The sequence below is a fragment of the Choloepus didactylus genome, chromosome 6 (genome assembly GCF_015220235.1).
Source record: "Choloepus didactylus isolate mChoDid1 chromosome 6, mChoDid1.pri, whole genome shotgun sequence".
Taxonomy (NCBI): domain Eukaryota; kingdom Metazoa; phylum Chordata; class Mammalia; order Pilosa; family Megalonychidae; genus Choloepus; species Choloepus didactylus.
This window is the reverse complement of record NC_051312.1, coordinates 43,994,667-44,020,250: the sequence shown is the minus strand read 5'-3', so window position 1 is coordinate 44,020,250 and position 25,584 is coordinate 43,994,667. Positions and strand designations below refer to the sequence as shown.

General features: G+C 39.4%; 1 protein-coding gene across 1 annotated transcript in view; it reads left to right on the top strand.

Annotated features, from left to right (window-relative positions):
* The window catches only part of TRIM44 (tripartite motif containing 44), a 199,561-nt gene that overhangs the window by 45,103 nt on the left and 128,874 nt on the right, over nucleotides 1-25,584 (top strand). The window contains exon 2 of the mRNA XM_037838925.1: nucleotides 5,190-5,267. Within this exon, the coding sequence (XP_037694853.1) occupies nucleotides 5,190-5,267 (78 nt within the window). The remainder of the gene's footprint in view (nucleotides 1-5,189; nucleotides 5,268-25,584) is intronic.

Here is a 25,584-nt window from a genome sequence, read left to right as displayed (position 1 = left end):
TTGGTCTTCTGTCTGGTTGATCTATCTATAGGAGAGAGTGATGTGTTGAAGTCTCCCACAATTATTGTGGAAACATCAATTGCTTCCTTTAGTTTTGCCAGTGTTTCTCTCATGTATTTTCTGGCACCTGGATTGGGTGCATAGACATTTACGATTGTTATTTCTTCTTGTTGAATTGCCCCTTTTATTAGTATGTAGTGGCCTTCTTTGTCTCTCAAAACATCCCTGCATTTGAAGTCTATTTTATCTGAGATTAATATTGCTACACCTGCTTTCTTTTGGCTGTAGCTTGCATGAAATATTTTTTTCCATCCTTTCACTTTCAGTTTCTTTGTGTCCCTGTGACTAAGATGAGTCTCTTGTATGCAACATATTGATGGTTCATTTTTTTTGATCCATTCTGCGAATCTATATCTTTTAATTGGGGAGTTTAATCCATTTACATTCAACGTTATAACCGTGAAGGCATTTCTTGAATCAGCCATCTTATCCTTTGGTTTATGTTTGTCATATTTTTCCCGTCTCTATTAATATCCTTTATTGTACCCATACCAAATCTCTTTAGTACTGAACCTTTCTCCAAGTCTCTCTGTCCTTTCTTTGTTTCTCTGTCTGTAGGGCTCCCTTTAGTATCTCCAGTAGGGCAGGTCTCTTGTTAGCAAATTCTCACAGCATTTGTTTGTCTGTGAAAAATTTAAGCTCTCCCTCAAATTTGAAGGAGAGCTTTCCTGAATAAAGTATTCTTGGTTGGAAATTTTTCTCACTCAGAATTTTAAATATATCGTGCCACTGCCTTCTTGCCTCCATGGTGGCTGCTGAGTAGTCACTACTTAGTCTTATGCTGTTTCCTTTGTATGTGGTGAATTGCTTTTCTCTTGCTGCTTTCAGAACTTGCTCCTTCTCTTCTGTGTTTGGCAGTGTGATCAGAATATGTCTCGGAGTGGGTTTATTTGGATTATTCTATTTGGGGTTCGCTGAGCATTTATGATTTGTGTATTTATGTTGTTTAGAAGATTTGGGAAGTTTTCCCCAACAATTTCTTTGAATACTCTTCCTAGACTTTTACCCTTTTCTTCCCCTTCTGGAACACCAATGAGTCTTATATTTGGACGTTTCATATTATCTATCATATCCCTGAGGTCCATTTCGATTTTTTCAATTTTTTTCCCCATTCTTTCTTTTATGCTTTCATTTTCCATTCTGTCTTCTTCCAGGTCACTGATTCGTTGTTCAACTTCCTCTAGTCTTGTACTATGAGTGTCCAGAATCTTTTTAATTTGGTCAACAGTTTCTTTAATTTCCATAAGATCATCTGTTTTTTTATTTAGTCTTGCAATGTCTTCTTTATGCTCTTCTAGGGTCTTCTTGATTTCCTTTGTATCCCGTACTATGGTCTCATTGTTCATCTTTAGTTCTTTGAGTAACTGCTCTAGGTGCTGTGTCTCTTCTGATATTTTGATTTTGGTGCTTGGGCTTGGGTTATCCATATCGTCTGGTTTTTTCATATGCTTTATAATTTTCTGTTGTTTTTGGCCTCGTGGCATTTGCTGAACTTGATAGGGTTCTTTTAGGATTTGTAGACCAATTGAAGTTCTTATCTCTAATTTAGCAGATCTACAGCTTCGTGGAGTACACTTTCTCTAACTAACCAGCAGGTGGCGTCCACGAGCCACCTGTTCTCCACAAGCCAGTTCTCCCCTGCTTAACCTTTTTGGTGAGTGGGGGAGTGAGTCTTGTGGGGTCCAATTGGTGTACCAAGCTTGCGTGTGTAGTTGGTGTTGCCTGCCCTGTATATGGGGCGTGTTTCTGGGCAGTCAGGGAGGGAGGGTGGCTCTAACAATCAAATCTCCCTGGTGATCCTAGAGTTTTAAAGCTGCTGCAATAGTCTAATCCTTCAGTTCAGTCCTGCCACAGTTTGTCTCTGCCAGTGACCCACAAGTCCTTAGTATTGGCGTTTGGCTCCTGAGACTTGCAAATGGGCCCCTCTTGCAGGCTGTGCACCCCGGGTCCTCTGTTGAGGGATGACTGTGCTATGTCACAGGTGAGTGCCGACCCCCAGGGCATTTCTGGGCTGCTGGGCTGTGTAGGGAGGCTCCCAGTCTGCTGAAATGATAGCTGAATGGGGCTTTGTTAATTCACACTGCTCCACCTTCCCAACTCTGGGACAATCAGCTGAGGTTGCAGGGAAGGCTAATGTCCACACCCAGTTTTGTGGTGTGTGCCTGTTATTTGAAGCGCTTCCGTCACACTGGGTTGTGTGGGGCAGCTCTGGGCTATGGGGCTGGCGACAGGCAGGAGTGTTTCCTGTCCACCAGGATGATGGCTGTGAGCAGACACCCCCCTTTTCTTGGGAAGTTGTGGTGTTTAGTGAATTTTCTCAGCCACTGGATTATTGCCTTTTTTCTCAGAGCTCTCTTAGTTCTGCTCTTGTCTTGACCTGCCCAAATTGCAAATCTTTGAAGCTTTCTGTATTGGGCTTCTGAGAGTAATTGTTTTAGAAAAAGAAAAAAGGATTAAAAAAAAGGGCCCTCCTCAGAGATCTAATGGGTTATTGAAATGCTAAGAGACAAAGCACTTAGGGCCATTAAGGAAAGGTCCACAGGGCAGAGAGATCAGCTTTTCTTCGGGATTTGCATATGCGCCTCAGGGCCTGAGCTCTGCCCTTCCCCTTTCTATGTTCACCAGAACTCCAAAAATCCTCCGCTTTTATTTTGGAGTTTTTCGTGTTTTTTTTTTCTATGCCTGTCTCCTCTCTGCTTGGCTGGCTGCTCTCAGATTCTCTGGTGTCTGGTTTCAGTATATCTATGGTTGGAGTTTGGATCAGTAGAATGAGTTTCCGATAAGGGCTTCCACTGCAGTTCTCCCTTCTCCTTCCCGGAGCTGACAGCCCCTCCTCCCACGGGACTGAGCCTGGCAGGGAGGGGCACGGGTCCCCTGGCTGCAAAAACTTACAGATTTCGCTGATCTCAGCAGTTCCACATTTTCATGAGTGTTGTATGAAGTATGCCCAAAGTCAGATTGCTCTGTGGTGTCCAGTCCACGCAGTTCCTGGCTTTCTACCTACTTTCCTGGAGGAGTAACTAAAACATACAGCTCACCAGTCCGCCATCTTGCCCCGCCTCCTAACCCTTTTTTTTGTATGTTGGGTCTTATCCACTCCCTGGTATGTGACCTCCAAATTCCTTTTCCCAATTGTGTAATTAGTGGAAGACCACTGAGATTAAAGACTTGAAATTGGTAAAGAAATTAGGGGAGTTGTAAATCATAATTTTTTTTAAATACAAATTAATTAGTTTAGAACCACAGTTTGGAAAAGTGATCTAAGCTGTGTTCAGAGAGCAAATCTAAAGCAGAAATCAGCTTCTCATATTACATCAGATTTAAAAACTGTATCGATTTGGGGGGGAAGGGAGGTTGGGGAGGAAAGATTTGGGCTTTAGTATATATATTTTGATTCATAATAGTAGGTTCATAACTAGTATTTCTTGTTTTGGATGAAATGAAATTGATTCTGAAAATTTGGAAACTATCACTAATTCTGAACCCAGTTGTGAGTAAGAGATATCTGTAATAGTTGTTTATATGTGTGCTTCTTTATCATCCCTTCCCCTATAAGAAAGAGAGTCATTTTTACCTCTTCATGCTTCCTTTTCCTCACTAGGAAATTGAGGGTGATGATCTTACCCTATCCTACAGAGTTGTTGAAATAAGAAAAGAAACTAATTTATGTGACTCTAGATTGTACTACATACATGTAATGTGTTATTATTAAGATAGTCATGTCTTAATGTTGTATGTTCATCCATTCTTTTATTCTTTCATTCAGCATACTTTTTAAAACACCTGCTTGATGCTGGGTACAGAGATGAAAGAGATACAGAGATGAAATATGTATTCTTTCCCTTAAGGAACTTACAACTGTCATGAGTGAGACAGTCAATAAAATAAAAATGTCTCATATTTATGTTTTTTTAACCAAACCTGACATGTATTAATTCATTTAATTTTACTGTAAGCCTCTGAAATAGATACTGTTCTTAGCCCCATTTACAGATAAAGAAACCAAGGCACAGAAAGGCTAAGTGATTTGCCTAAGATCACAGCTATTTGTGGAGCTGGAATTTGAATCCAACCATTTTCTGTGCTCTAAATTTGTGTGGACCAATATAGTAGCCACTAGCCACGTGTGGCTCTGGAGTACTTGAAATGTGAGAAGTTCAAATTGAGTTGTATATTAAATACATGCTGGGTTTCAAAGACAGTACAGAAAAAAAAGAATAAAAAATATCTTGTGTTGAAATTACACATTGCCATGATAATATTTTGGATATAGTAAGTTAATAAGTAAAATATATTATTAAAATTAATTCTACCTATTTTTACTTTTTTGTTGTGTGTACTAGAAAATTTCAAATTACATATGTGGCTTACATTTGGGACTCATATTACATTTCTACATGCTGCCCTAAATTATTTCACTGCAGTAACAACAACAATAATAAGTAACATTTATCTATTATTTATTGTGTCACATAGTTTGCTAATAGCTTTATAAACACTATTTCAATTAAGCCTAAAAATAACCCTATTACTTATCCATTTTATAGGAGGGGAAGAAGGTTTTGAGAAATTCAGTAATTTACCTGAAATTAGTCACTATTGACAGGCCCCAAATTTGAAACCTTATTGTCAAAACTTGTGCTCTTAACCAGTATATTATAATACCACTTCCAATTAAAGCCCAGGGGTTGGTCTTTGTTTTTATTTTTATAAGAATATTTAATATTACACACTTCTGTGTTGACATGCAGAGTTTTAAAATAAAGATTACTAGGTCACAAAATAGACATCCCTGAATGGAAATCTCTTTTGTAGAGAGCCTCAGCCCTCAGTGAACACTGGCTCAGTTGAGCCCTAAGATGAAGCAGTGAGTCAGCCTTTAGAAATAGCATTTAATTTTCGTTCCAATAGTTCTCTCAGGTCACTGGTCAATTTATGTTCCAACCCTCTTTGTCTATAGAGAAAGGGAGGAGGGGAAACCCAGCTCTCTTTAGTAGTTCAGTACTCTTGGCTGATAAGAAGGAAAAAACTGCTTTCTGTTTTCCTTTTCATTGTCCTCAGAAATGCTGTTTGTGTTTGAGAGAGTAGCTAAATGCTGCCTAGTGACCCCTGACTTTTCTTTCTTCTAGAGCAAAGACTCAGGCGGACTGAAGGCAGCTATGATAGAGTTGGTGGAAAGGTTAAAGTTCAAGAGCTCAGACCCTAAAGTAAGTATTGTTTTGGAATTGATTGGGTGTTGGTACCCCAAACATTTGATTCTCCTTGAGCTGAGTTGGAGAGACGTTAATGGTCATCTATCTGAACATTGCATTAAGACCTAACTAAGCCTGCCCATCAAAAACAAGGTACAGTTCTAATATGCCTAGAGATGTCATCTGTTTTTCCCCTTTTCTATTTTAAGACATACAACACATAATCAATTATTTTCCCTGAACTGTAGACAAGTGCATTTTCAGTCTTCCTTTACCAGCCTTTGAGGCTTCTGTCTTCTGTGTCCATTATATCCAGCCAAAGTTATCTGAGACATGGATCAGTTTAACGCTGGTGACTGGAACAGGATCCAGTCACATCTAGTTGGTGTTCAGCACTAGTATCTCATCTCTCCTGCACTTACAGGAGCCAGCTGCCACTGAGAATGCCTTTGACCTCATGACTTGGAGTCTGGTCTGAGAAGTGGTTTAAGCCTGTTAGAATTTTTCTGCAAGATGTTGGGGGCTGGAGGGTTGATATTCTGGGAGACACCATACCAGGGTGGGGGTGGACTGGGAACTGAACATGCCGGAGGGATTATGACTAACTCAGCCTCCTTTCTCCTACCCAGACACTTACTGGTGCCAGCTGGCTCTCCCTGACTATCAAAGCCTTTCACAATTAAGTAGGGAAAGGAGTATGATTTTGGTTTACTTTTTCTCTCTCTCTTTATTTTTTAAAGATCTTTTTAAGGGGACTGGAACTAGCACCTTATGAGAGCCAGACACTGTTCTAGGATCCTGACATACTTCTGATCACTATACTAACCTGTAAACTAGAGTTTGTTTTTGCCATTTTATTGATAAGGACATTGAGGTTTAAAAAGGGGGAGTCATTTGGCCCCAAATCTGGTGTATATTAGCGCTGGGATTCAAACTCTGACTCCAGGACCTGTGCTCTTTCTTTTATATTGTTGGGGACCAAGCACTGGGTTTGATCTCCTTTCTGTGATATAATCACATTGTGCCTCAGTTTTCTAAGCTGAAATGCTATATGAGGTAGAGTTACAGAAAGTGATGTGTTTTTCAAAAACAGCCACCAATCTACAAAATAATTTTCTCTTCGTATAGCATTGAAAGTACTGGGGCATTGGTAATTTCCCTTGTCTTCTGGTGTAGTTGGGGTTCCAAAGGTAGAGAGTATCTTAATAGAAAAAAATGGGGTAGCTTTTATCAACTTTCTATGTGCAAGGTAGGAGGGCCACTAGTATAAGTAGTTTTTCCTTTAGTGAGGATGAACCAGTTAATTATTAAAGGTTACTGAAAGCTTTTCTTACCAAATGTCTCTGGTTTTGGGGGCATCAACTATACTAAGGCAGACAACATATATTTTCTGTTTCTGCCATAGCCACAAGACTGCAAGCAGCAGGGCAGTGAAGAGCGTGAAGATGTGTTCAAATCATGCTGAATAGCCTCTGTGAATCATGATAATACAGGTTGAATACTTTGGGATCCTTTGTGAATGCACTTAGCGCTTCTGATGTAAAACTTGTCAGGGGTGAAAGAATTGAGTGATTCCACAAGAGCAACCCATGGAAGCCTCAGTATTTCCCAGGATACATCATAAGCTAAAGCATGTTTATGAGGAACTGACTTGATCTTGGATAAATGAGTACATGCTCACCTCTCTTCTACCCTGTCTTTATCTTGCCCTGGATCATTCACCTCCAATCTGTTTCACTTTCCTAGTTTGCTGTATGTATATGCTGTGTGTATTCAGAATCAGCTTGATTAAGGGTAAGGTAATTGCAGAATGATGGCCAGGTCAGGAAGGGAGGTGAAAAATGGACCAATTAAGTACACAATTTACTCAACAAAGAAAATTTTCCCAAAAATAAATTGATGTCTTCCAAGAGAACTCTTAAATTTCTATTCAGAACCCCAGCATCCCGCCATTTTAAAGTTGGCTTCTTTAAGAAAGGCAGAATCTCTCAGGCTCTATGACCTGTCATTTCCCAGAACAGTGGTTTACATTGATTCATGGAGGACTGAGCACTATCTCTTCCTTGTTTCCTCTAGAATTCCCTAAAGCATCATAAAGTTTGATTAGTCCAGACAAGTCTACTGAGGACTTAGTTAATTTTCACCTCTGAGTTTTGCCAGAGAGGAGTGGAAGAGGCCTAGATTAACTGTTTTTTAAAAAGTATAAAATAATATATGCTTGCAGATTAAAAATGCAGATTTTCATAAAGGAAAAGAAAAATGTATTTCCCCTGAGCTAACTACTGTTAACAATTTGGTGTAATCTTCTGGTCATTTTCCATGCAGAAATATATTAAACATTTTTTTTTTGCACAAATTATACTATATCTGTGATTTTGCAATTGCTTTTATCACACAATATTCTAGACATTCTTCTTTGTCACTATAAGACTTAATTCTTCTTAATGAGATGCCTCATTTTGTTAAAACCATAGTTTAGGATCCTCTTTTCTTTTAGACCAGTGGCCCTTATAGTTTAGTGTGCATCAAAATCATCTGAAGGATTTGTTAAAACACAGTGCTAGGCCTACCACCAGAGTTTCAGATTCAGTAGGTCTGGGGTAACTAGAGACTTTTCATTTCTAACAAGTTACCAAGTGATGCTGATGCTGTTGGTCCCAACTTTGAAAACCATATCTGGACCTTAGCTCTTGTTTTGATTTTTTTTTTTTTTTTCATGTCTTTTAGCAAATAGCCAGAAGAGCACCTGGAAATAAGTCCAAGTAATTTCAGCTGTCAAAAAACAAGTGAAATACATGAAAATCCAGGTATACAAAACAGATAAAATGGAGCATAGGTAGCAAACATGTAGGGGAAGGGAAAAGGAGGTGGATTAGGGAGTCAGCTCTGGCTGTGTTAAGAGGACGGGATTACTTTTAACTGTCATTTCTCACAGAGAAATAGCAGAGCCAAAAAGAGGGAAAGGATTTAGGAGCACGATCAAAGCTCATACCAAGGTTCAGCTGTGGGCTGATTTCTAAAAACCAGAGGAACATCGCTTCTTGGCCTTTTGGCTAAGATCAGGTGTAAAACCTGAGGAACACAGGAAACATCAAATCTGAGCCGTAAGGGGTGAGCCTGAGGACAGGAATCTGAGCCACTGATGGTTGGTAAATAAGGCACAGGACCAGACAAAGTTGCGTGCATGCATATTTTTATAGTGAGCCCTGTTCTTTGTTTTTTGTTTTTTTTAATAAAATTATTTTAAATTTTATTAGTTATAGTAGCTTTATGGTTATGTTAAAAAGGAAGAAAAAGTTCTTACCAATTAAGGGATACATGCTGACAAAGTCAAATGATATTACGTCTGGATTTGTTTTAAAGTACTCAAGAAATAAAGGGTTGCTGAAGAAGATTGGTAAAGTATTGGTAATTGTTGAAACTTGGTGAAGGATTCAAGGGAATTTACTATACTATTTTGTGTCAATTTGAAATTTTCTGTAATGAAAATTTAAAAATAAAAAAAGAAATTTTATGGCAGCATCCCTCTTGGAACAGTGAGGCCAACTAACTCCTTCCTACCTCATGTTTAAGTCATCCTTGGCTACTGCCCATGTGTAGATTTTCTCTTTCACTGTCAACTTGGTACTGCTCAGTGCTTCTTTCCCTGACCCATCCTCTCACTACTTGATAGTTTTTTTTTCTCAGCATCTCTGAAACTAAAGTAAATCTCAGCTCTTTCCAGAACGCCCCTCCTACCTCCATGGTAGCCCTGAGATCTTGCTTTCTTCAGATACTTCTTCCTTATCAAGGCCAGGGTTCTTACTCTTCTGAGTCCAAAGAGCCCATAGTGGTGGTATCAGCACAGATGGCCTCTGCCAATTCAAACACCTGGTCTATTTCTCCTACTGTTTTTGTTTTTGTTTTTTTTTTAAATTCAGTTTTATTGAGATATAGTCACATACCATACAGTCATCCATGGTGTACAATCAACTGTTCACAGTACCATCTTAAGTTGTGCATTCATCACCCCAATCTATTTTTGAACATTTTCCTTACACTAGAAAGAAAGAATCAGAATAAAAAATTAAAATTAAAAAACAACACCCAAATTACCCCTCCATCCCACCCTATTTTTCATTTAGGTTTTGTCCCCATTTTTCTACTCATCCGTCCATATACTGGATAAAGGGAGTGCAATCCACAGGGTTTTCACAATCACATTGTCAACCCTTGTAAGCTACCTTGTTATACAATCGTCTTCAAGAGTCAAGGCTACTGGGTTGGAATTTGGTAGTTTCAGGTATTTACTTCTAGCTATTCCAGTATATTAAAACCTAAAAAGTGTTATCTGTATAGTGCCTAAGAATGTCCACCACAGTGACCTCTCAACTCCATTTGAAATCTCTAGGCACTGAAGCTTTATTTCATTTCATTTTGCACCCCGCTTTTGGTCAAGATGTTCTCAATCCCACGATGTCGGGTCCAGATTCATCCCCTGGAGACATATCCTGTGTTGCCAGGGAGATTTACACCCCTGGGAGTCAGGTCCCACTTAGGGGGTAGGGTAGTGAGATCACCCACCAAGGTGGCTTAGTTAGAGAGAGAGGGCCACATCTGAGCAACAGAGAGGCACTCAGCAGGGAGACTCTTAGGCACAATTATAAGCAGGGTTAGCCTCTCCTTGCAGCAACAAGCTTCATAGGGGCCAGCCCCAAGACAGAGGGCTCAGCACATCAAGCCATCAGTCCCCAATGTTTGTGGAAATATCAGGAACAACCCAGGTGAGGAAGTCCAAAACCTTTGCATTCTCCCCTAGCTCTTCAGGTGGACCCCGAATGTATATTTTTATTCTCCACCCAAATTACTTTAGGATGTGTTGCTATTTCATTGTAATCTATACAGACCTACCATAGTTTACTTCCTATTCAAAGTTCCATGTAATTGTAGTGTTTGAACAAACTGACTGTAGAAGTTATATTGTTTAGAAAATATAGATCCTACACCAAATAAACATCTCTTCCCTTGGTCTCACATGGAAGTTGAATTTTGAACACAGTCAGTTTCAACCTTTACCCTTTGGCCTGATTTGCTCTAGTCTTAACCAGATCTGCTTTATTCATATCTAATTGAAGTCTGGGCTCTATTTCAGCTTTTTTTTTTTTAAACAGTTGCTGTATGCGTTAATACTGATATTCATATCTGCCGAGCTCTAGCTCTGAGTTTCAGGTGTAACACAGATACCCAATGTTCCAGACACCAATCAGGTTATACATTAAGGGATCAGCATCTCAGAGTATGGAGATAGCCATTACAATTCAGAAATAGATTTGACTGCTGTAAGAGCTTACAATCTAGGGACCATTACAATAATCATTTCCCTGTTAGGCTGTGCTCTAAGATTTAATTCTGAGTTTACACCTTGCAGTTAGTCCATATTGGTGAGGCATTGGTTTCTGGCATACTTCACTCAACATGCTATCTACGGTTTCCATTCACCTTGTTGCATGTCTCACAGCTTCACTCCTTCTCGTAGTTCCTCAATATTCCATTGTACGTATACACCACAGTTCACCATTCTTTTCCTCAGTCAGTGTACCCTTAGGCCACCTCCACCCATTGCAAATCTTGAATACTGCCTCCATAAACACCAGTGTGCAAGTGTCCATTCATGTCTCTGGTGAGCCCTGTTTTAAAGAGTGCATACCTCCAGAGATCCAGAATGAGGAATATAGTGGAAAAAATTATTTGTAATAGCAGTCTTTAATTCGCAAAAAGGATAAATAGGAAGTGGTCTTTTAAATAGTAAGCCATCTGAATCTGTTTGAAGTGATTCACTTGCAATTTTTTTTCAGCCAAATTTTTCAGAAATATTTATTATACAAAGCAGGACTTTCATCTCTAGATTTCTTATGTTTGTGCTAGGTTTCTGGGAAATTAAGAGATGTAGTCAATCAGGGATATGTGTGTGTCAGTGTATGTATACATGCTTACCTAGAATTTTAGGAGATTTGAAGCACTCTCAGGTGTTTATCTTCACAGCTTTCCTTTGTAGTGACTATGTAGTTAGTTTCCACAGTTTACCCAGAGGAAAGTGAGGCTTAGAAAACACACTGATTCCCTTCTCTCTGCCCCACCCCCCTCCAGTCCCTCAGAAACATTGAACCAAAAGCATAACATGCTAAGTTCAACCAAACTAACCTCTTATTATGTGGCTAATAACAGCTACTTTTTCTATTGTGTGTTGCTTTTGTTTCCCTCTGAGATGTGCTGTTCATTGTTTTCTGTAACTGGTATACTTGAAGCAAGCAGTTAAAATAACAGTTTTGTATCTCTAATTCATATTAATCTTATAAGAAGTTATTCTCATAAAATAAACTTTTTAAAACTAGAACCAAGTGGCTGACATTATTCAGTCTGCCTGGAGTGGGATTAAACATGAGATCTGGTCATACCAAAACTGCCTAAAACATTGCAGGTTTTTTTTCCTTTCTTGTTTTCACCAACGTCTCTAGAACTATGAAATCAAAGAATTGTCAAGCTAATCATCAATCTGTGGATCAGTAGACATATATGCATATAGCCTGTCATCCCTAGCAACATTAAATAGATCTGAAGGTGGTTTTATTATTTTTCTTATTTTTATTTATCATTTATATTGCATTTTATAATTGCATGAGAGCTTTATAATCATTTTTAATAGTTGATATCACTGGCATGGAACATTGTCCAGTTTTTCACTTTCCTGTGCTAATCAGACTGTTGCCAAAATTATTTTTTTTTGCATGCACAAATGAGTAATTAATGTAAGCAAAATCTAATTTTAATTCTTGTTCTTAGTGTTCTTGTTATACATAAACATTAAACCAGACCTCATAGTGGTCTGTGCTGGTCCCAGTGTTTTTGGAGCAGTGTTTATTAAACCAACTTAAGTGTTCCTTTGGATGAGGGAGTAGTAGAATTATTGATCTATTTCTTCATTTTTCATTAAAAATAGGTTTTAAGTAGGAAATCTTAGAGGTATTAATTGTGTTTATTTTTATCTCTGTATCCTGAGCCCCTATTAGCATATCTGGCACATAGTAATAGATATGCATTATCTTTTTCAACAACCCTTTGAAAATAAGTATGATTATTTGCTCTGTTTTGTGGGTGAGAAAACTGAGACTTAGAGGAGTTAGGTAGCTTTCTGGTAAGTGATGGAACCTAAACTTCACATTGGTTCTTTCTCCAAAAACCCATGTTCTTCATACCCACACTATTGCTGAATCTGAGATGAATAGGCGTATATAATAGAACCTGTCATCCCTAGCAACATGATTCTTCACTGACTGTGTTTCCCTCACACTCTTCTTTTATCTCCCTTTTCTGGGATCCTGCAGCTCCCTGCAATTCCAGAGCCCCAGGCTAGACAGTGGCCTTTTGCAACAGAAAATGTGGGTAGATAGCAAAGGAGCCATGATAGCTTCAGAGCCGGGGATGGATGTCTTTCCTGGTTAGGTACTACACCTGGACTACTGTCCTTGAAGCTCAGCCCTGGCTAAATGAGGAACTTAGAAAAGTGCTTCAACAGTTTCAAACCTTCTTGATGGAGGACAACAAATGAGAAAAATTCCTGTGTTTTCTATGGCCCAGCCTAGGCTCTGAGGCATGGAAATGACTCAGAAGTAAATATGGACCCTCTTCCATCCTTCCTAGTCACTTGGTCAACAGAAAGAAGAGAAATAAACTCTTTCCCTACTTTACCCTCCTTTTGCCTCATGAAAACAAAACAAAACAATTCCTCCTTCTCTCTCCAGCCCAGTTATAAAAGTAATACATGTTTTCTGTAGAAAAATGTAGAAAATGCAGACAAGTATAAAGAAGAAAGAAAAAAATCACTCCTTCTGCTACCTGAAGTGGTTTGTAAACTTTGGTTACTTTTTTTTTTAAAGTGCAGGGTCTTAGGCGTCACCCAGAGCATCTAATTCAGTAGTTTTGGCATCTGCTTTTTAAATGTGCAGTCTGGGTGATTCTGCTGCACATGGTTGATTTTGAAAGATATCTGTGAAAAAAGCTGGTTAATATTAAAGATGCTTTGTCTTTCTGATAGAATATTGGTATTATTCTGTTATTTGTAGTTTCATATCCTCCTTTTTCATCTAACATTATCCCTTGTAAGTGCATACATTTTTATCATTTGAATCCACTTCCATCTCTGAACCCATTTTAGAAAACTAAAATCCTGAAAGCCAATCTGCCACTATTGCCAAGCAAAATTTCTCTTTTTTTCCTAATGGCGTAAACAGATTCTATAAGCACTTTTCTTTCTTTCTTTCCTTTCTCTTTCTTTCTCTCTCTCTCTCTCTCTCTCTCTCTCTCTCTCTTTCAGGGGGGTGGTGGGGGCAGGCATGACAGTCACAATCCAAGGTTGTTTGGACAGAATGGACACTGAGTTAATCCAAAATCAGTTGTGTAATGCCAAAGCCAGCTCCCAGCTATCCAGTTCACAGCGTCTACCTTCCCACTGATCAGGGGGTCTTACATGATGTGAGTGAATAAATATAGGACTGAATGAGAAATCTGAGGCCATCTGCTTAATTTCCCCACTTTATGGATGAGGAAACTGAGGTGCCAAGAGGTTAAGGGTCCTTTCCTGATGCCACCAAGGTAGTCATAGCAGAACCAGAACAGGTTGACAGCTCTCAGGGATACAGTTCTACAGTTTTCTCAGTAAAGAGAAATTTACTGAGTGAGGATGTGGAGAAATTGGAAATCTCATACATTGCTGGTGGGAATGTAAAATTGTGATCTGCTTTGGAAAGCAGTCTGAAGGTTACTCAAAAGGTTAAACATAGTTACCATATGACCCAACAATTCTACTCTTAAGTACATACCCAAGGGAAAAGAAAACCTATGTCCACACAAAAACTTGCACATGATAGTTCAAGGCAACATTATTCATAATATCCAGAAAGTGGAAACAACCCAAATATCAATCAGTTGATGACTGGATAAATATAATATGATATATTCATGCAATGGAATATTATTTGGCAATAAAGAAAGCTGAAGTACTGATAACATGCTACAACATGGATGCACCTTGAAAAACATTATGCTAAATGAAAGAAACCAGTCAAAAAGACCAGATATTGTGAAGAAATGAAATGTATAGAATTGGTGAATTTGTAAAGAAAGTGGATTAGTGGTTGCCTAGGGCTTAAGGGGATGGGACATCAAGGATGACTGCTAAAAAGTATGGGTTTTTTTTGGGGGGGGGTGATAAAAATGTCCTTAAAATTAATTGTGGTGATGGTTGTGCAACTCTTGTGAAATAATGATCCCTGTATTATATGCTTTAAATGGGCAAGTTGTATGGATTGAAAATTATTTCTCAATAAAGCTGTTGAGAGGGGGAGGGGGAGGAAGAGGGAGAGGGAATGAATGATTGAGTTAAAACTCCACAATTGGGATCCTTTGCTGTTGCTGCTTGGCTGGTTTGGCTGACTCTCTGAGCCTTGCCTGGATGCAGAATCACTGGAGTTAGTTCTTTGTAGCTCTACTGCCTGTTCAAGTAAAGGACAATGTATTTGCCTTTGTACTATGCAGCTTTATGTCTGTATATTCCCCAAAGAAACAAGAAATCAATGTGTAGGAGCAATTGTGTTTATTGTTATGGAGCCAACTCTCTAGTTAGCAAAACTGCCTGGTGTCAAATTAAAGGAAAAATAAGAGTCATATTTAAGAGGCATATTAGGAGATAGATCCCTACTTTAAACCAAACACCACTGAGATTCTTCTCTCCCTTCCTACCTTACCTCCCGTATGCAGCTTTACCCTTCTCTGTTCTCTTTCTTGTTGAGGCCCCAGATTTCCTCATTGATCCACCCTACAAATTGATAGTAGGTATTTTAAGACTAGGGTGGACTGGAGAGTTGTTAGAAAGTAAAGCAATTGAGCTTTAAATGGCTTAATAAAATTAACACATTGCAATGTCCTCCTCCCCCTTCTGCAGCTCCTCGCTGCATTGGCAGAGGAGACTTGATAATATACTCTCTGTCAGAAGCTTGAGGGGCTGATTACGCAGCCTAGGCAGAGAGGGGAATAGAGCTGTCAGGGCTACCCCATAGGCAGCCACGCTTCATGTTTCCAGTGCAGGATTGTACTTGACATTTAATTTAGGAGACCAGATACCTAGATATAAAACTTTACTGTGATAATAGTGATAAAACCACCATACTTTTACTTAAGGGCCTCCTCCTCTCCTATCCCCCCTCCCCTTTTCCTGTTAGTTTTACCTCTCATTCAGTTAGGAAATGGAATTTAGGTTTTCTCAAGGAAAAAGGTATATAGATTACAGCTCTATCTACTTCAGGTCTGTATGTAAATGCTTGTATGTATTATCCTCTGGTTGATTCTGCATTTAGCCAAAGGGCAAAATTCATCCCCTCTCTGCAACTGCTAAGAGAAATTGCATTCAACCCAGTGATCCACTTTGGTCACCATCCCTTTTTTGAATGGCTTTAGCAACAGGTGAAATAGATTCTAGAATATCTCATTAATTGCTAACTCAACCTGATTGGTGAGATATTATTATAACCCCATTTACAAATGAAGAAATAAAATTTAGCTCATACATGACTTGTCCAAGGTCACAGGGCTAATTGTGCTAATAGATTACCTTTCTATGATTGCTATATAGAATGATTAGTAGTTATAGGAAGTTAATAACTCTTTACAGATAGAAGAGGGATTGGGAGTGGTATACCAGTGTGAAGTTTGTTTAGATTTCAGGAGAAAATAAATCCATATTGAGTTTGACATGCTTTCCTTTTATGATGAAAAGAGCATAGACATTGGAGTCAGATGATCTAAGTCCACATACTTGCCCTTATTACCTCTATCACTTAATGTTTCTGAGCCTTTATTTTCATCTATAAAGTGGTACTAATCATATCATGTTTTTATTAGTGAGTGCCCTGAAAATGGAAACTTTTGAGGAGGAATTGAGAAATAATGGAGGATTATTTGGTATCACGGGTGACCCAAAAATTATTTTAACAACTGTAGTTAATTAAGGAGCCCTGTGATTAATAGATATGCAGATTGTTAGCTGCCCAAGGTGGGGTGGAATGGGGTTTCAGTCTGCAAAGGAGAAAAAATAGGATAGAGGCAAGTTCCATGTTTGAGAAGCTGACTATACCCACAGACTGTAGATGCTGAGGAGCAGAATTTGTCCCATCCTTCCTGCATACTCTGTGCTTTGCTCCTGCATCACTGAAGTAGACTATATCGGAGTTGAAGCCCATTCAGATCTTATCAAACTGAAAAAGGCAGCCATTGCTCACCGTCAGCCTATGGCCATTTACTGAAACTGATGCAGGGAGCCACAGTATTGACAGCCTCCCTCCTCAATGCCTCGGATGTGTAAGAAAGTCCTTCCTGTGTTCCCTTGGGAGATTAGAATCTGAATTCCCAAGGGTACAGGCTCTCGCTTTTCTTCTAAGAAAGAGCGTTGGGGGCTCTTCATTTATGAGAGCTCAGTGGGTACCATATAGGCAGCCCATAATAAATGTTCACACTTACTGTAATCTAGACTGGCAGAACAGTGTTGCTGGTATTGCCAGGTGCCTAGAGAATACTCAATTATTTCCATGTATCATTTTGTGTTAATCTCACAAAAATATCTATTAGGTCTATTTTGTTACACCCATTTTACAAATGAAGAAACTTCTACCCTTCTGAACTTCAGAAACATTCAGTTAGTGGGACTAGGACTCAAATCCTTTTTTCTATAACGTATCATGTGTACTTCACCATTATGACCCTCTATAGCAAAGAAGCCTCAGAAAACGTGATACCTATATTTCATTGACCTTTTTTGCGTATTTCTGCTGCTATGTGGTTATTTTGATTTTGTGGTATCTACAGTATACAAATAACTATGGCTTTGCAGGGGAGGTGTTTGGGTAGGGAACTGGAATGGAAGTTGAGGAGTAAGTCTTGTTTTAAAATTGCTTTACTCTTCAACAGATAAAATACGCTTTCTTTGTATATTCAAGTCTAACAGGCTTAAAGATAGAACAAGTTCTGAAAATAGGGGCCGCCTCAAAATTTAGTGTCACTTTCCACCTCTCACTTCCTACACAATAACTCCTGATGCAGAAGTTGTCTTTCTAGTTTATATGCAGGTTAAGGTGGAAAGAAGGCAGGAAAACAAGATGAAATAGAAGCTCCCACTCTTCTTCTTGGTTGTTAGAGATCCTGGGTATCTCTGGGAACTCATTATTCTACTTTTACATTCCTATAGGGGGGTCAACCAGAATGGTTTTCTGTTTGCTCAAGAAAAGTGGTGCTCAGTTTTGTGATTGCTGTCTTTATTGCCACCCTGGGGTCAGGCAAAGAGAGATGCATCTTAAGAGCAAGCACTAGTATTGATTCAAAGTGAGTCCAGCATCCCCAGTGAACTACTGTCTGGTGCATCCAGTTCAGTGCTGTGTCACTGGGTTACACATCAAGTTGTCATGGCAATGAAGTCATAGCAACTGAGGAGCCCTGGGAGGAGAGGATGCTTGGCAGTGATGCTACAACCAGAGTGGTTAAAACTACCTCTCTCACTATGGGCTGCTGTGATTATGTCTGTCTCAGGTGACTGGGGAGACAGTTGTTATCCACTTCAAAGCTGATTAGCAGATTCGAGTCAAGTGTTTATTAGGTGCTTTCAAACACAAAGCCACTAGGAAACACCGTCCTGGGCCTCTAATGCTTTAGTAATTAGATATGAGGTGTGTGTATGTGTGTGTGTGTGTGTGTGTGTGTACAGGGACATGTATATTTATGTTTGTATATGGGGGAAGGAGAACCATGAAAGGGAAGAGATTCATAAGGAGCATATTACAGAGTCATGTGCATGAAACTGGTGAAGAACAATATAGTACTTAGGCTCAAGTACTAAAATGCATAGTCTCAGGAAGAAGTACCCTGGGTACAAACAGAGAAGAGCTGGCGTAATCTGACTGAGGTATGGGATCCCTATTCAAAAGAATGTAATTCTGGGAGTTAAAGATACAAGCCAAGCCAAAGGCTATATAAGACAAAGCTAAGATCTAAACACCAAGGAGGAGGGGTGAGGGACACATATAGTCACTAAGCCTGAAGGGCCTACAGGTGGGATTTGAGGTCAAGATCGGTAAGCCAAGAACTCAGGGCCAAGAGGAGATGAGAAGGGAGAGAAAGCTTGCTAAGAACAAGCTGGAGGTAGAATGAGGATCCTAAGCAATTTCTCCAAATCACCCAGAAACTCTTTGTGACTTAGAATTTTGGTTCAGCTGGTAGTGCAGGTGGGGAGTGGGACTATGTTAAAGCCCCGAGAGAGATGGGGCTAAAATGGAGATTTGAAGCATAGGTCCAGCTGTTTAGTGGATAGAGATGGGAAGGGAATGCAAAGGAGGAGTTTTATTTAGTTATAGGGAAACATCTCTTCTTTAGCCAGACTATGGTAGAGGGGTAGATTTGGGAAAACTTCTGACAGTGAGTCAGTATGACATATATGTATTGCCCACCATTATGTGCAAGGCCCTAAACTAATACCGTGATTTTTCCTCCATATATTAAGTCAAGAAAGAGACCTATATCTGGCAGAGAAAATAGAAACTTGACTCCAGAGTTTGGAACCTGAGCGACTGCCTAAACATGTATCTTTAAGGGAAATAGATGAAAGAGATCAAGGTTTGAAGGAATGATAAGGGAGAATAATGTTGTGGTTAGGAGGAAAATTATGTAGTCAAATTATGTGCGTTCATACTCAAACTTTGTCACTTGCTGTGTGTGGGTGTGTTTGACTTTTGGCAGATTTTGAACCCCTCTGTACCTTGTTTTTTTCATCTGTAAGATGGGTATATAATAATAGTCAACTCATTATTTCATCTTGGTGATAAATTGAAGTAATACCTGTAAAGTGCTTAGACTAGTGCCTGATATGTGGGGCACTCAAAAAAGGTAGCAATGATGGTGATAAGGATGAGGATTCAGTTTGAGGCTTGATGATTTGGGTATAGAAAAGTATCCAGGTGAAGATATGCATTAGCCACGAGGAACTGTGAGACTAGAGATCTGGAGGGAAAATCCAGGCTTAGGAGCCATCTCCTTGGCGGTAATAGCTGAATTCCAAAGACGGGATGAAATCGCTCAAAAAGAAGTTATAGAGTAGTGCTTTTCTTCTCAAGGGAGAGTGATTTTGCCCCTTGAGGACATTTGGCAATGCCTGGAGACATTTGGTCAGGGATGCCACAAAACATCTTGCAAAGCACAGGACAGCCCCCCACAGCCGAAAAATATCAGTAGTGCCAAGGTTGAGAAACCTTGGCATAGAGGAGTTTCTCCAATCATCTGGAGAGAGAATGTATGAAATTGCAGGAATGAAGCCAGTAACCAGAGAGCCAGAAAAGAGAATTTAAGGGACTGGGGAGGATCAGTAGTATTAAATGCTATAGACAGGTCCATGGTAAGGCCAAATGGAGTAGGTGACTAGTATACTGCTTAGTGATGGAGGAGATAGGGCAGCAAATACTATGTGATTTTCAAAAAAAACTTTGTGGCTAAAGGTAGAAGAGAGGATAATTGCTTGATAGAGCAGCAGTGTCAAAGGAAAAGGGCTATTCTGCACTCTTCAATTATTTTGGCTCTGTCACCCTAACAACTGCTAAGTTAGATTCCTATTTCCCTGGGTCTCCCCTCTTGTTTTGACAACAAAAGTGATTAGAGACAAATGTGGATTGTTAGATTATTGTCCCAAGAGTCTAAAATTTATGCAGGTATATCATTTTAGAGATAAGAGGAAACTTGAGTTTGGCTTTTCATTGTTCATAGCTCAGGAGTCTGAGGCCCTGAGAGATGAGATGGCTTGCCCAAAGTCACACAGCTGGTTAATTCTAAAAGACAGGGATGACCAGCATTCAGGGCCTCTGACTACCCATCCTGAATGCATTCCTCTGTACTGAGTTGGTTCCTAATGGTCTAATGCTGGAAAAAATCAGAGGTTCAGTTTCCTTTTCAGTGGCAGATGTGAAATGGAGTACTGTCTTTGGAAAAGGGCCGAAATGAAGAGTGAATCTTTGCTCTACCACTTACCAACTGCATAAAATAGGGCAAGACTTCTCTGGGCTTCGGTTTCCCCAAACATAAAATGGAAATATTATCACTTACCTGAGGATTAAATGGGAAAAATGGATATGATGGCAAGTTGGAACAGTGCCTGACACATACTAGCTCTTTTTTTTATTTTTTTTTAATTCAGAAATATTCACATACCATGCAGTCATCCAAAGTGTACAGTCAGTTGTTCACAGTACCATTATATAGTTGTGCATTCATCACCACAATCAATTTTTGAACATTTTCATTATATACTAGCTGTTAATATTGTTTTCATTGTCATTATTCATATGACCCTGTCTGTGTCATGGATTAAAAGACAAGAGAATGTCCAGTGACCAAAAATGAAGCTGAAGTTAGGCATGCTTTTGGTTTCCCCCAGCATTGCTTCTAACTCCAACTCCAACTCCAACTTTATAATATCAGCAGGACCATGCAGTTTAGTGCTAAACAAAATCAGATTCTTCTGATCTCTTGTGTTGATGTCCGTTTCTCACTGATGAGCCTGATATTTCTCAAAAGTAAGTGATTTCACACTTTAGGCCAGTCACTGGATCAGCTAGTTAAACTTTTTTCAGATTTTTTCCAGACACTAAATCTGTTCTGTGGGGCACCAGTATGACTTAGGTTCCCATAGAGGAACCTTCAGAAGACAGAGGACACATGTGCTAAGTGCTTAGATGTTGTGGAAGCCATTATTTTATTGGGCTTAAATTGAAAATGGCTTTAAAAACTTTGATTTGTTATGGAAAAGGGGAGTCAGATTGCGAGGGAAGGGTCTAGTAGTAAATAGGGTGGCAGAGAATGAAAATGTTGACATATTTGGGACTAAGGTTCAAGGAGAAGAATTATCCTGTCTGCCCCTTTGGATGCTCACCCCACCCCCAGACCATCTCTAGGTTCCATTTCAGTGACAACTTAGTTTTCTGTTTGATTGTATTAAATTTTTATTTGAGTCACATTTCTTTTTACTTATTTTTAAAACTCATCATTCAAGAAATAATGTTTTATACATTATTATAGAAAATTTGGACTGAAAAGTGAAAAAGTACTTGTAAATCCCACTACTCAGAGATAACCACTTTGGGTGTATTTATTATAGTCTCTTATAATACAAATAATAATAATAATCACAGCAATAATAAACATACTAGTCCATCGAGTGGGTACTTGAAGTCACTAAGTGGATAACTGAGGGAGAGATCCCATGATGCTCTGATAACAAAAGTGGGGCTGATGAAACAAAATGAAGAGAATATAAATGACTGCCTTTTTGGAGGCTTCTGATGAAGATGAGAAAGGCGATTTAAAGAAGAGACTAAATGTTTAATAAACATTTCCTCTACCCTTCTCAGCATCTGTTGTAAAACCCCAGCAAGTCAGGCTTCTAACCAGATTGTAATATATTCTAACCAAATTGAATATGTTTGCTATCCAGAGTGTTAGTAATGGGATGAAGTTCATAGTTCATGTCTGCTGTGTTTCTAGGCTGCTGGATAATTTTCCAGGCCTGAGGAGTGGGCAGTTGTTTTATTCACAGATAGTGGCTGTTTCACCCATACACAAAAGACACTAGAAATAGGAGATCTAGCCATCCACTGCAGAAGGCCTCTGTCCAACTTGTTGATGAAGTTTTGCCCTCACTGGAGTCTGGCAAAAGTTTGGAAGAAGCTCTCTCGGAGTATAATGCCAGAATAAATACTGGAGACTCTACAGAAGTTTTAGCTTTGAGCTTCCCAACCTGGAAGTTTCTATGGATGCTGGCAGGATCGAAGGCACTGTTGTAGTAGTGGAAACAGCTTACAGCAAATGAAAAAGTTCCCATTTCCTGCTTTTTTACTTTTCTGTTTAAAAATATTTGCCATTCAGATGAGGATGAGTAGTTGTAATAAACTTGTTGACCTTTTGGGGGGAGATATGTAGAATCTTCATACTAGTTTCATATAATCCAGAATTTTTTTTAAGTCATTTTTGGAGCAGGCTCCTTTAAATCTTATAGAAAATTTGGCTAATTGAACAAGTATTTCTGAAGTCTAATCAGTGTAGACTTGAATGCTTTTCTCTTGTGAAGTAACACTTTTCTGGATCAAAATCTTTCTTAAGCCATGATGCTTTCTAGCTAGTATGTTTGTTGTTTTTACAATATGTGTGTAATAGAAAAGTAAATGAAACTTTAATTTCCTACAGGCCAGATAGTTAAGAGTTAATGGCATCCCACTCATTTCAAGCACCCTGATGAGTGATGTTTTTAGGTGCAAGCTCTTAGTTCAAGGTTTTATGTGTTTAATTATGTGTGTGTAAAGTGACAGTCAGCAAGCCCCTTGGTTCTGGCCTAGCTTGGAAATATTCACTACAAGAGTATATAGAAAATGCTGTGTAATGAGATTTAACTCTCAGATGTAAAACCTTTGCCCCAAGATTCTCTTGAAGAGCAAGAGGTAACGTGGATAACAGCTGAAGCAGCCTGTTAACCAAGGAAACATCTCAGTTAAGAAGAAATGAATCTGAAGAACCTGAAGCAGGAAGAAAGGGATCATTAGAGGAAATTGTTGTAGGAACAAGACCAGAGGAGAGTTGCTTTCTAAATTTGATTTTATCACTATGCTTCTCTGGGCTTTTTTTTTTTAATGAGGCAATTGAAATCAGCGCTAATAAGAGAACAATCAGATGTTCACTAGTTAGTTCTGACCATTCACAAATAAACCAGCAATTCTTTCAAATTGCATCACTGAACACTAGTCATAATCTTACTAATAAAACATAGCATTTCACCTTAATACTACTATAACAATGATATATCATCTTGCTTATAACGTAGGGTCTGAAGGTTTCAACAACTTAGGGGCCAGTCAGTTGACCAAAAGGAGAAAGATCTTTGTAAGGTTGCACTTGCATAAAGGATGTAGGTCGGTCCCTCAGGCAAAATTTTCCTGGAGATCACTAACAGTACCCAAGATAGTACTTCAAGAAGGAGGGGGAGATTTTTATTTTAACCAGAGTAGTTCCAGTCTTCGTTTTGTGATCCTCATTTATATTTTGTTTGGTGCATTGGAAGTTGTGCTGATTTGAAACTGTTATGGACCCCAGCAGGCTATGATCTTTTAATCCAATCTTGTTGGATGGAACCTTATGATTGAATGTTTCCATGGAGATGTGACTCACCCAACTGTGGGTGAGACCTTTAATTAAACTATTTCTCTGGAGGTGTGGACCCTGTCCATTCAAGGTGGGTCTTGATTAGTTCACTGGAATACTTAAGAGAGCTCAATTGCCAGCACAGACGTTGATGCTTGGAGACGTTTGGAGATGGAGACAGAAGGACGCTTGGAGATGCTAGGCTAAGAGATGAAGCCTAGTGTTTGCCCCGGAGATACTAAGAGAGGACCCCCACATGCTTAGAGAGAAACACCTTGGGAGAAAGAAGCCAGGACAGGCAAGAGCTGAGACAGAGGAGCAAAGACAGAGGCCCAGAAACATTTCCAAGAAAGCCATTTTGAAACACAACCCGGGAACAAAGGACTGACAATGCCAGCCATGTGCCTTCCCCGCTGACTGGTTTCTGGGCACCATTGGCCTTTCTTCAGTGAAGGTATCCCCTTGTTGATGCCTTAGTATGGACCCTTTTATGGCCTTAGAACTGTAAAGTTGTAACCTAATAAATCCCCTTTATAAAAGCCAATCCATTTCTGGTATTTTGCATAATGGCACCTCTAGCAAACTGGAACAGAAGTTCTACAGTTTTAAAAAGGTTTGAAAACTACTAGTAGATGCTATATGAAAGGAACCTTTTACATCACCAATTTCATCATTCTCTGATCCACCCAGCCTTCTGTTTCTCTGAGTATGTAAAATTGTCTTTTTATGTGATATCATTTGTAGTAGTAGTAGTCAAGAATATGAGGCTATCACTCTTATCTTTGGGAAGCTAGAGGACAGAGGCTGAAGAAGTCCCAAGAAACTCACTGGGAAATCATGGCAGCAGTCCCAGGCAGCAGGCCCTGGCATCAAGAACCTACCACTTTTGGGGAACTGCAAAGTGTTTAGGAGGATGGAATTCTGACGGCAAGAAGGTAAAACGAAACCTGAAAGGGAGCTTTAAAAGCTGTTTCATGCCTATCGTTCACGTGTCTTTTCTACAGTATATACAACCAGTGTCCCAGAGAGTCTCTCTCCTTTGGACTCAATTTTGAATGGATGCCATAACCCAGAAGTTTGTTCTTACAGTTTTGGACTAGGTTGGATAACACCTATTTGTTAGTGGGTACTCCTATTAGATAATGGGAATGAAAAGGAATAAAGTTTTTGTTTTTTTTTTAATTCAATTTTATTGAGATATATTCACATACCATACAGTCATCCAAAGTGCATAATCAGCTGTTCACAGTACCATCATATAGTTATGCATTCATCACCCCAGTCTATCTCTTGAACACCTTCCTTGTACCAGAAAAAGTAAAAATAATAAAAAATAAAAGTAAAGAACACCCAAAACATCCCCCCCTCCTACCCTATTTTTCATTTAGTTTTTTGTCCCTATTATTCTACTCATCCATCCATACACTGGATAAAGGGAGTGTGATCCATAAGGCTTTCACAGTCACACTGTCACCTCTTGTAAGCTACATTGCTATACAATTGTCTTCAAGAGTCAAGGCTCCTGGGTTGCAGTTTGATAGTTTCAGGTATTTACTTCTAGCTATTCTAATGCATTAAAACCTAAAAAGGGTTATCTATATAGTGCATAAGAATGCCTACCAGAGTGACCTCTCGACTCCATTTTGGAATCTCTCAGCCACTGAAACTTTATTTCATTTAATTTCGCATCCCCTTTTTGGTCAAGAAGATGTTCTCAATCCCACGAGTTTGGGTCCAGATTCTTCCCCTGGAGTTATATCCTGCATTGCCAGGGAGATTTACACCCCTGGGAGTCAGATCCCACGTAGAAGGGAGGGCAGTGAGTTCACCTGCTGAGTTGGCTTAGCTAGAGAGAGAGGGCCACATCTGAGCAACAAAGAAGTACTCAGGGGGAGACTGTTAGGCACAATTATAATCAGGTTTAGCCTCTCCTTTGCAGTGACAAGCTTCATGCGGGCAAGTCCTGAGATAGAGGGCTCGGCACATCAAACCGCCAGTCCTCAATGTTTGTGAGAACATCAGCAACAATCCAAGTGAGGAAGCTCTTCACCTCTGCATTTTCCCCCAGCTCCTCAGGGAGGCC